We start from the raw sequence: 12,500 nt of genomic DNA on the forward strand, positions 1-12,500 counted from the left end.
TTGTGCTTGAATGAGACGCTGTTCACGATCTCTCACACATGAATCTGGGATAAATCCGTCTGATTGGTGACCAGCGGTCAGCGGCTGGACTGACCGGAGACCAGTCTCTTCTGAAGGACCGTCTCAGTCCAAGCACAGATCTTAGGGACCTAAACCTCACACATCTCCTAAAAAATCTCATACTAAATGAGGACAAACTTATTTAATCACCAGCAAAATATCGTTTTACTTAACATTAGAATTAAAATAAAAATAGTCATCTGTTTAGTAAAATATTTGAAGGCAGAATCATTATTCAACACATAATTGTAAAAATCATTACAAAATAAAAAAAAAATCATGCTGCAATTAACAATTAGCTTTATACACTTTCTAATGATTTCAGATCCAATTGTTCTCCTAAAGTCTCAAAATTGCATTGATAATGAACTTTTTAAATAGTTCAAATTGTTAATGGATTTTGTGCATTAGATGTGCACCGCTGCTGAAAGAGTCCTCTATCGTCTTGAAAACACAACTTTGCACAATTAACCCTCGGCTACCGACGTCACAGCACTTATATTTCATTGCTCTTTTGTTGCTTCTACTGTCCTCATTTGTATAAAACCATCTGCTAAATGACAATCTTAATGTAATCCAATTCTGCTCAAAGCAACTTCACATAAATGTAAAAGCGCTCGGTCATGATTCGGTGCACTAGTACAGCGGAGAAGTGTGTTCGTCTGCTTTCTGAACACTCCCTTCAACGTCCTGAAACAAACTCCCTTCGTTCTAAAGCTCTGCTGGTGCATCGTCAGCGGCGTGTGGACAGGTCAAAGGTCACGCCGCGCTCTCGCTCTCCCGGCTGACGTCGGAGCTGGAACGCTGCCGGCGGAAGTCGATGAAGATTCCCTCGGTGTCTGAGTCCAGAGACTCCAGGATCTGGTCCACGATGGTCTCGGAGCAGACGGGAGGAGACGGATCCTCACAGACGTCTGGCTCTTCTGCGCAGGACGTCATCTGACACACGGAGTGACGTCTGACCGCGGCGCTGCTCTCGGGGTCATGCTCCTCCAGCGGCGTCAGCACAGGGATGTTGTAGCTCTTGGAGCGCACCACCAGGTTCTTGGCGTGCGAGTCGCTGGAGCGCGGCCATCGGCGCAGGAGACGCTTCTCTGAGAACAGTAAAGGAAGGACGGGTCAGAGAGAGAGCGGTGACCGCTGCCAGAGCTTCACTGAGACGCTGCTCACCCAGAACACACGAGCTCTGAGCCACCGAGCCATCGCCGCAGAACAGGCCACGCGTCCCCAGATACGGACACACCACCTTCTGCACCAGAGACTCCAGCTTCAGGTAATCACTGCTCACACCTTTAGACTCGTGAACCCCCTGCGACACACACACACATCAACATCATCCTGCGACACACACACCACTCCATTCTCAATCAGCAGTCTTCAGTAACACAGATATACTTGTAGAAATATTTGTAGAGTCACAGTTATACATTTCTCTTATGAAAAATCATTAGGATATTAAGTAAAGATCATGTTCCATGGAGATGTTTAGTAAATGTCCTACTGTAAATATATCAAAACTTCAGTAATATGCATTGCTAAGAACATTTTTTTTAACAACTTTAAAGATGATTTTCTCAATATTTAGAGTTTTGTGCTCCCTCAGATTCCAGATTTATAATAGTTGTATCTCAGATATTGTCCTGTAGCGTTGGGTTGATGACATCACGATGTTGAGCTGACATCCTGTTCTGAAAGAAAATGACTTCTATACGAATGACAATGAAATAATGAAATAAATAAAATATTGATATAGCCAGTAATTCTAGTCTGAAATGTGTGTTCTGTGCAGGATCTGGGTTTTTGCAGGACCCATGTCAACCGCTAGCTGGCAATATTACACACTGCACCTTTAATGACCTAAATAACGAAAGGAGCATCAGAAACCCAGCACGCAGCTGTGATTAAGATCGAATATCACCAACAATCACATCTGACAGATCACGGTGACTTGAGACGGAAAAACTAAACAAAACAAAACCATGATGAGCCCTTTAAAAGACTTTCCTTGAGACACACAGGAAATAAAACCACAAACAAAGCTGAAACACACACACACACACACACACACACCTTGTGAAGAATCAGGAGGGTGTAGATATATTTCAGTCTGAAGGTCAGAGATGATGCAAGCACAGAAAACCACACATCTCACAAACACTCACAATTCAACACACGTTTACTTGGAAATACATGTACACTAAAACACACACGCATGTGACTTGTGTGACGTCATCGTGTGAGTTTCAGATGCACTACACAGAAACACTGACAGTTTCAGCTCTGCATCGACTCAGGAAATCAGGAGCATTACAAAGTTTCTGATGTTTGTTTACACGAGCACCTCAAAGGTTGCTGGGAAACAGCTGCACACACACACACACACACACACACACACACACCTGCAGGACGAGCAGCATCTGAATGATGGAGGGCGGCACACGAGCGCGCGGTCGAGTCAGAGCATCGTCCAGCTTTATGTTGAGAGTGATGATGTTCCTGAAGTGCAGCAGAGCCAGCTGACGGACAGACGGCTCCTTCCCCTGAACACACACACACACACACACACACACATAAATACACCACCAGCTCATCCTTTACACACTCAAATTAATCTGCTCTATCAGCAAAATAATAGTACTGGAGTGTTTGGTGAAGTACCTGGACGGGGTAGAAGATGGCCTGCAGCATGGACAGAACATCACAGAAGAAGAAGTCCCACGTTTCTGCCAGAGAGTCCAGCAGCTTCTGACCTGCACACACACACACACACACACACAGAGAGAGAGAGAGAGAGAGAGAGAGCAGAACTGAAAACAAACTAATAAAAAACACACACAAAAAAAACTACAAACACAAATTCGGCAAAACAGCAGCGGATTCAAACACATGGAGTCACATCAGTGAAGAGAGAAGATCCCGCAGCATCACAGACACATGAGGACGTTCAGAAGCGAGACAAGTGGACGATTCTCTGAAGATCACATCCACAAACACACATGAACCATCAGAAATGGTTCAGACAGTATCTTACCTTCATAAAAGCGAATCTTATCTCTCAGAATCACCATTCCCTTCGTCAGCAGCTGATTCTGCAACACAATCACAATCAGACTTAGTTCATAGCTGCTTCATTTAGGATTGATTATTGATCTGAGACGCAACTGATCACCTGCAGATATTCTGTGAAGAAGGAGCCCAACTCAGTCTTCAGGAGCTGCCTAGAGACAGAGAGAGGCAGAGACGTTTGACGTTTACATTTAATCATTTAGCAGACGCTTTTATCCAAAGCTACTTACAAATGAGAACATTAGAAGCAGTCAGGTCAACGAGAGAACAACAACAGTATACAAGTGCCATGACAAGTCTCAGACCAGTACTGAACACAGAACCAGGGTGGGGGTTTTTTTAAATATGAAAGACAAGGAAAAGTACTGGTGTTAGTAGGTTAAGTGCAGGCGAAAAAGATGAGTCTTTAGATGTTTCTTAAAATGAGTAAAGACTCCTGTACGAATTGAGATTGGGAGGTCATTCCACCAGCTGGACACAGTCCAGGAAAAGGTCCGTGAGAGTGATTGTGAACTTCTTTGGGATGGCACCACCAGGAGTCGTTCACTTGCAGAGCGCAAACTTCTGGAGGGCACATAGGATTTAACCAGTGAGTTTAGGTAAGTTGGTGCCGTGCCAGTGGTCGTCTTGTAGGCAAGCATCAGTACCTTGAATTTGATGCGAGCGGCTACTGGGCCTGTGGAACCTGATGAGGAGAGGAGTAACATGATTTTGGGCTCATTGAAGACAACCCTCGCTGCTGTATTCTGGATCAGTTGCAGAGGCTTGACAGTACATGCAGGAAGAGCATTACAATGATTGGACAAGAGAAGTTTGGAGACGTCCATCTCTGAGAGTGGGGAGAAGGAGGATAAAGAGTGTGCATTAGTCGTTGTGAAGTTGTCCTCAGTCTGTGTTGTGGAGAATTGGTTCACTGATGGATCTCATCTTATTTGTGAAGAAAGCTGCAAAGTCGTCCGCTGTAAGAGTCGATGGAGGAGGTGGAGGTGGATTAAGAAGAGAAGAGAAAGTCTTGAAGAGTGTCCGAGCGTCACAACAGCTGTTAATTTTGTTGTGGTAGTAGGATGTTTAGTCGGAAAGACATTTGCAGAGAAGGAAGAGAGGAGAGATTGATACACACTGAGGTCGGTAGAGTTTCTTGATTTCTGCCATTTTCCTCTCTGCAGCCCTGAGTTTAGAGCGATGTTCACGGAGAGCCTCGGACAGCCAGGGGGCAGATGGGGCAGTGCGTGCTGGTCTAGACAACAGTGGGCAAAAGTTGTCCAAGCAAGATGTTAAAGTGGAGCAAAGAGTGTCTGTAGCACTGTTAGTGTCCAGAGCAGAAAACTGAGAGAGTGGTGGAAGTGAGGATGAACCACAGCAGATAGAAGATAGCCAAACTGTATAATAAGGATGCTTTGATTTAAAACTGTGACAATTCTCTGCAGAACCTCCCTTAAATTCTGCTATATCAGAAGTGTCACTATCAGAATCCACAGATTGAACTTCCTCTATCAGTATATCAGTATCCTCCTGAGCTGAGCGCAGTTCTGATGCCTGAGAATATATTGGCTCATCACCAGCTCAGCACTCTCCACAGATCACTCCAATTCACTGATTTCACCGAGACCTGCGTCAGCGCTCTCTACTACATCACTCACTCTATTTACACTTACAACTGTATACACAGAAGTTTGTACTACATCATCGTGATAGCTTCATCGTTCATTGAACATGTCCATACTTCCCGCAGGTAAAACACCTCATTGATTCAGTACTGATATAAATTGTATATTCTTTACCCAAATTCAACCAAATGCTGAACTAATCCAACCTCTCTCAAAAAAACGACAACCGCTTTATTCATCCTTGATGCAGACACAATATTACAAGCACCAAATTCGCTACTAATCGCAGTTAGACAGTGCTTGACTTACAGATTCATCAGCAAAACATTTGCACCCATGCTTAGGTGATTACAGGAGCACAACCATTTGAATCTGTCCCCATTTTTCACCACCCTTTGGGTGATCAAATCGGCGACAATTAAATCTACACTTAACTAAAATATCTAGAAAACAATTAGGGAAAATAAAGAACTCACTTAAACAGACCGCAACTCGCTCAGATGTTCACACACTCCTCAGACGCCTGCACATGTGTAAAGAGAGAGAGAGAGAGCGAGAGAGAGAGAGAGAGAGAGAGAGAGCGATCGAGAGCGAGAGAGATAGAGGGGGGAGCGGGAGCGAGAGAGAGAGGAGCGAGAGAGAGAGAAAGAGAGGGGGGGGGGGAGCGGAATTAAGAGCAAGTGGACCAGATGACATCCTCAATGAAATGCTCAAGAACACAGAGCACAAATTAAGATTGGCTCTACTAAAACTATTCTACTTGGTTCTGAGTGTTGGTCATTTCCTTGAAGCCTGGAATCAAGGACTCATAACGCCCATATTCAAGAAGAGACAAATCAGACCCAACCAATTACAGAGGCATCGGTGTTAGCAGTAATCTGAGGAAGCCATCTTTAATATCAACGCAAGAATCGTACACTTCCTCACAGAGCACAATGTCATCAGTAAAAGACATATTGGATTCTTATCAAATTTAAAAAAAATATGATCACATCTTCACCCTGATCGACAAATACATCAACCAAAACAAAACGAAAATATTTGCTTTCGATGGAATTTGCCATAAAGGTCTGTTGTCAAAATTTCTAGAATCAGGTGTTGGGGGTAAAACACACAATATTATAAAAACAATGTATTCAAAGAATCAATACGCAATTAAAATTGGAAAAAGGAGCAGAATTCTTCGCTCAAGGGTGGGGTGTGAGACAGGGCTGTCCACTATCACCGACCCTCTTCAATATCTACATTAATGAATTAGCGACATTCCTAGAACAATCAACAGCACCTGGCCTCACACTACATGACCCATAACACCAGATGTACTTGCTACATCATTAGAAGAATGGCATCTACGCTAATATTAGAGAACAATAGACAGTCATAAAAACAAGAGAACAACAATAGTATTACAAGTGCCATGACAAAGTCTCAGACTAGCACAGAACCCGTAGCTATGTTTTTTTCTTCTTCTTCTTCTCCAGAATAGGATAGACAAGAAAATGTAAGTGCTCCAAAAGCTCCACAGTGATCCGAGCTCTTACCAGACTGAAGATCTGCAGTGATCCGAGCTCTTACCAGACTGAAGATCTGCAGTGATCCGAGCTCTTACCAGACTGAAGATCTGCAGTGATCCGAGCTCTTACCAGACTGAAGCCCCGCAGTGATCCGAGCTCTTACCAGACTGAAGCTCCGCAGTGATCCGAGCTCTTACCAGACTGAAGATCCCCTGCCAGTGATCCGAGCTCTTACCAGACTGAAGCTCCGCAGTGATCCGAGCTCTTACCAGACTGAAGCTCCGCAGTGATCCGAGCTCTTACCAGACTGAAGCTCCGCAGTGATCCGAGCTCTTACCAGACTGAAGCTCCGCAGTGATCCGAGCTCTTACCAGACTGAAGCTCCGCAGTGATCCGAGCTCTTACCAGACTGAAGCTCCGCAGTGATCCGAGCTCTTACCAGACTGAAGCTCCCGCAGTGATCCGAGCTCTTACCAGACTGAAGCTCCGCAGTGATCCGAGCTCTTACCAGACTGAAGCTCTGCAGTGATCCGAGCTCTTACCAGACTGAAGATCTGCAGTGATCCGAGCTCTTACCAGACTGAAGCCCCGCAGTGATCCGAGCTCTTACCAGACTGAAGCTCGCAGTGATCCGAGCTCTTACCAGACTGAAGCTCCGCAGTGATCCGAGCTCTTACCAGACTGAAGCTCCCGCAGTGATCCGAGCTCTTACCAGACTGAAGCCCCGCAGTGATCCGAGCTCTTACCAGACTGAAGCCCCGCAGTGATCCGAGCTCTTACCAGACTGAAGCCCCGCAGTGATCCGAGCTCTTGCCCAGACTGAAAGCCCCGCAGTGATCCGAGCTCTTACCAGACTGAAGATCTGCAGTGATCCGAGCTCTTGCCGACTGAAGCCCCGCAGTGATCCGAGCTCTTGCCAGACTGAAAGCCCCGCAGTGATCCGAGCTCTTGCCAGACTGAAGCCCCGCAGTGATCCGAGCTCTTACCCAGACTGAAGCCCCGCAGTGGATCCGAGCTCTTACCAGACTGAAGCCCCGCAGTGATCCGAGCTCTTACCAGACTGAAGCCCCGCAGTGATCCGAGCTCTTACCAGACTGAAGCCCCGCAGTGATCCGACTCTTACCAAGACTGAAGCCCCGCAGTGATCCCGAGCTCTTGCCAGACTGAAGCCCCGCAGTGATCCGAGCTCTTGCCAGACTGAAGCCCCGCAGTGATCCGAGCTCTTGCCAGACTGAAGCCCCGCAGTGATCCGAGCTCTTGCCAGACTGAAGCCCCGCAGTGATCCGAGCTCTTGCCAGACTGAAGCCCCGCAGTGATCCGAGCTCTTACCAGACTGAAGCTCCGCAGTGATCCGAGCTCTTACCAGACTGAAGCTCCGCAGTGATCCGAGCTCTTACCAGACTGAAGCCCCGCAGTGATCCGAGCTCTTACCAGACTGAAGCCCCGCAGTGATCCGAGCTCTTACCAGACTGAAGCCCCGCAGTGATCCGAGCTCTTACCAGACTGAAGCCCCGCAGTGATCCGAGCTCTTACCAGACTGAAGCTCCGCAGTGATCCGAGCTCTTACCAGACTGAAGCCCCGCAGTGATCCGAGCTCTTACCAGACTGAAGCCCCGCAGTGATCCGAGCTCTTACCAGACTGAAGCCCCGCAGTGATCCGAGCTCTTACCAGACTGAAGCCCCGCAGTGATCCGAGCTCTTACCAGACTGAAGATCTGCAGTGATCCGAGCTCTTACCAGACTGAAGACCTGTAGTGATCCGAGCTCTTACCAGACTGAAGACCTGTAGTGATCCGAGCTCTTGCCAGACTGAAGCCCCGCAGTGATCCGAGCTCTTGCCAGACCGAAGCCCCGCAGTGATCCGAGCTCTTACCAGACCGAAGCTCCGCAGTGATCCGAGCTCTTACCAGACTGAAGCTCCGCAGTGATCCGAGCTCTTACCAGACTGAAGCCCCGCAGTGATCCGAGCTCTTACCAGACTGAAGATCTGCAGTGATCCGAGCTCTTACCAGACTGAAGCCCCGCAGTGATCCGAGCTCTTACCAGACTGAAGCCCCGCAGTGATCCGAGCTCTTACCAGACTGAAGACCTGTAGTGATCCGAGCTCTTGCCAGACCGAAGCCCCGCAGTGATCCGAGCTCTTGCCAGACCGAAGCCCCGCAGTGATCCGAGCTCTTACCAGACCGAAGATCCGCAGTGATCCGAGCTCTTACCAGACTGAAGCTCCGCAGTGATCCGAGCTCTTACCAGACTGAAGCCCCGCAGTGATCCGAGCTCTTACCAGACTGAAGCCCCGCAGTGATCCGAGCTCTTACCAGACTGAAGATCTGCAGTGATCCGAGCTCTTACCAGACTGAAGCCCCGCAGTGATCCGAGCTCTTACCAGACTGAAGCCCCGCAGTGATCCGAGCTCTTACCAGACTGAAGCCCTGCAGTGATCCGAGCTCTTACCAGACTGAAGCCCCGCAGTGATCCGAGCTCTTACCAGACTGAAGCCCCGCAGTGATCCGAGCTCTTGCCAGACTGAAGATCCGCAGTGATCCGAGCTCTTGCCAGACTGAAGATCCGCAGTGATCCGAGCTCTTACCAGACTGAAGATCCGCAGTGATCCGAGCTCTTACCAGACTGAAGCCCCGCAGTGATCCGAGCTCTTACCAGACTGAAGATCTGCAGTGATCCGAGCTCTTGCCAGACTGAAGCCCCGCAGTGATCCGAGCTCTTGCCAGACTGAAGCCCCGCAGTGATCCGAGCTCTTGCCAGACTGAAGCCCCGCAGTGATCCGAGCTCTTACCAGACTGAAGCCCCGCAGTGATCCGAGCTCTTACCAGACTGAAGCCCCGCAGTGATCCGAGCTCTTACCAGACTGAAGCCCCGCAGTGATCCGAGCTCTTACCAGACTGAAGCTCCGCAGTGATCCGAGCTCTTACCAGACTGAAAGCCCCGCAGTGATCCGAGCTCTTACCAGACTGAAGCCCCGCAGTGATCCGAGCTCTTACCAGACTGAAGATCTGCAGTGATCCGAGCTCTTACCAGACTGAAGACCTGTAGTGATCCGAGCTCTTACCAGACTGAAGCCCCGCAGTGATCCGAGCTCTTGCCAGACTGAAGCCCCGCAGTGATCCGAGCTCTTACCAGACCGAAGCTCCGCAGTGATCCGAGCTCTTACCAGACTGAAGCTCCGCAGTGATCCGAGCTCTTACCAGACTGAAGCCCCGCAGTGATCCGAGCTCTTACCAGACTGAAGCCCCGCAGTGATCCGAGCTCTTACCAGACTGAAGCCCCGCAGTGATCCGAGCTCTTACCAGACTGAAGATCTGCAGTGATCCGAGCTCTTACCAGACTGAAGCCCCGCAGTGATCCGAGCTCTTACCAGACTGAAGCCCCGCAGTGATCCGAGCTCTTACCAGACTGAAGACCTGTAGTGATCCGAGCTCTTGCCAGACTGAAGCCCCGCAGTGATCCGAGCTCTTACCAGACCGAAGATCCGCAGTGATCCGAGCTCTTACCAGACTGAAGCTCCGCAGTGATCCGAGCTCTTACCAGACTGAAGCCCCGCAGTGATCCGAGCTCTTACCAGACTGAAGCCCCGCAGTGATCCGAGCTCTTACCAGACTGAAGATCTGCAGTGATCCGAGCTCTTACCAGACTGAAGCCCCGCAGTGATCCGAGCTCTTACCAGACTGAAGCCCTGCAGTGATCCGAGCTCTTACCAGACTGAAGCCCCGCAGTGATCCGAGCTCTTACCAGACTGAAGCCCCGCAGTGATCCGAGCTCTTACCAGACTGAAGACCTGCAGTGATCCGAGCTCTTACCAGACTGAAGCCCCGCAGTGATCCGAGCTCTTGCCAGACTGAAGCCCCGCAGTGATCCGAGCTCTTACCAGACTGAAGCCCCGCAGTGATCCGAGCTCTTACCAGACTGAAGATCTGCAGTGATCCGAGCTCTTGCCAGACTGAAGATCCGCAGTGATCCGAGCTCTTACCAGACTGAAGACCTGCAGTGATCCGAGCTCTTACCAGACTGAAGACCTGTAGTGGCAGAAGCAGAACCTGCAGAAGAGTGCACTTCTACAACAGGTTAAACTCAAACCAACACAGCATAATCCGACCCAACCAAATCACACGGTTACAAAAACACAATTACATTGCTTGAACATGCCACTAAATTACAAAAGAAAATGAAGCTGTATTTAGACCTGAAAAGAGATTACAAACCAGCAGAATACTGAAGCTGTTTAAAACATCATAAATTAAGAAAGACACTAACAATATAAAGACAGTGTCTGGCTATAGAGAGAGGACAACACAGACAGAGAACAGAGACTATGTTCACGGTGCTCACAGAAAGAGCTGGAAACAGAGGAGCATTTCTTACTGCACTGGGATTACTATCACAACATTAGAGCTGCATATTTCCACATATTCCAACAAATTAAACAAAACTGTATGCCATTACCAAATGCAGAGCAATTAAGTCACATTTTAGGGGAAAATTAAAAAATGATCACAAGAGCAGCAAGATATGTACAGTCGTGGCCAAAAATATCGTTCCCCTTTATAAACATGAACAAAGGCGGCTGTGAAAATTAATCTACATTCTTAATACTTTTGATCTTTTATTTAAAAAAATTCATTGGATAATGAGAATTTAAAATGGGGGGAAATATCATTATGAAATAAATGTTTTTATCTAATACACATTGGACACAATTAAGGACACCCTTTTATTGAATTCTTTTTTAAACCTCCATTTGCCAGTTTAACAGCTCAAAACTGTCTCCTATAATGCCTGATGAGGTTAGAGAACACCTGACACGAGATCAGAGACCATTCCTTCATCCAGAATCACTCCAGACCCTTCAGATTCCCAGCTTCTCCTCTTCAGTTCACTCCTCTCATGTTCTGTAGGGTTCAGGTCAGGACTGGATGGCTGTAGCAGAAGCTTGGTTTTGAGCTCAGTGACCCATTTCAGTGTTGTTTCTGAGGTTTGTGTTTGGGTTATTGTACGGTCAGAAGATCCAAACATGGCCCATTATACGATTTCTAACAGAGTCAGTCACTTACTGATTTTTTATATATTGGTATTTGATATAATCAAAGACGCCATGTGTCTAAACAAGATGCCCAGGACCTCCAGCAGAAATATAGGCCCACAACATCAGAAATACTGCAGTATATTTCACTGTACACATGGGGTTCTTTATATCTCGGTGTTCACCAAACCCATCTTGAGTGTTTACTGCTAAAAAGCTCATTTTTAGTTTCATCTGATCACAGAAGCCAGTCCCATTTGAAGTTCCAGTCGTGTGATAACTGAATATGCTTTTCACCAATTTGTGAAGCTCAATCATCTTTTGCTGCACATCAGAAATATATCCTTTGGTTTTTCTCATTGTGATGGATGATTAAGGGAATTTGGGCTTAGTTTTCCCTCCACTTTATATTTCTGTGAAACAGGAAGCCATGGCTGGATAACTTCATGTTTATAATCACGCTGGAGTGCTCAGAATTGTGACTATGAATGGGAATATACTTCAGATATATTTTACTCATAAGAATTTCTAGGGGGGCCAATAATTGTGTCCAACGTGTATTTGAGAAAAAAACTTTATTTCATAATGTCATCCCCCCCCCCAGTTTTAAATTCTTATCCAATTTTTGTGAATTTTCACAGCCTTGTTTGATCATATTTACCAAGGGGACCAATATTTTTGGCGACGACTGTATCAGCCGGTCATAAACGAAGACGTTCAGCCAGTGCACAAAACTGAAGCGAGATCATCTCACACTGATGCTGCTCACATGTGGAGAAAACCTCATTAATATACTGAAGTTATTAGCAGTTTTAAACGTTTGTTTATTCTGCATCATTGGTGAATTTGATGAAGCATAAGTACTAATTATTCTTTATTGTGTGCTGGAAATGAAAGAAAACGTCCAGTGAGGAAAACCCCATCAGTCCATGTGTCTGTTCTTCAGGGGTGCAGTCCGAGTAAATAAAGACTAGTCACCCGTGATGAGAGAAACTGACCAAACCCACATCACTCTGCTGTTGACGCATTCGCTCATTTCATTTATTTAAAGCAGTTCTAGTCGTCAGGCTGGTGATTTCCCAACCGTTTCATTCACTCTGGCCATAACCAGCAGACTAGTGAAGTTCACTCACCTGACGCCTTCATTCAGCACATAGAGCTCATTCTCTCCCAGATCCCTCCGCTGGAACACGGCGATCACGGCATTATGGATGCTGACAC

General features: G+C 47.2%; 1 protein-coding gene across 3 annotated transcripts in view; it reads right to left on the reverse strand.

The window, feature by feature from the left end:
* Positions 1 to 187: 187 nt before the first annotated feature.
* The window catches only part of LOC113080956 (proline-rich protein 5-like), a 16,174-nt gene continuing 3,861 nt past the window's right edge, over positions 188 to 12,500 (reverse strand). For all 3 annotated transcript variants that reach the window (XM_026253027.1, XM_026253028.1, XM_026253026.1), the window contains 7 exons: positions 12,413 to 12,493; positions 3,230 to 3,278; positions 3,092 to 3,149; positions 2,719 to 2,810; positions 2,460 to 2,600; positions 1,231 to 1,369; positions 188 to 1,154 (listed from right to left, as the gene is read on the reverse strand). In XM_026253027.1, coding sequence (XP_026108812.1) covers positions 820 to 1,154; positions 1,231 to 1,369; positions 2,460 to 2,600; positions 2,719 to 2,810; positions 3,092 to 3,149; positions 3,230 to 3,278; positions 12,413 to 12,493 — 895 coding nt within the window. In that variant the 3' untranslated portion in view covers positions 188 to 819. The remainder of the gene's footprint in view (positions 1,155 to 1,230; positions 1,370 to 2,459; positions 2,601 to 2,718; positions 2,811 to 3,091; positions 3,150 to 3,229; positions 3,279 to 12,412; positions 12,494 to 12,500) is intronic.

Source organism: Carassius auratus, unplaced genomic scaffold (assembly GCF_003368295.1).
Source record: "Carassius auratus strain Wakin unplaced genomic scaffold, ASM336829v1 scaf_tig00032660, whole genome shotgun sequence".
Lineage (NCBI taxonomy): Eukaryota > Metazoa > Chordata > Actinopteri > Cypriniformes > Cyprinidae > Carassius > Carassius auratus.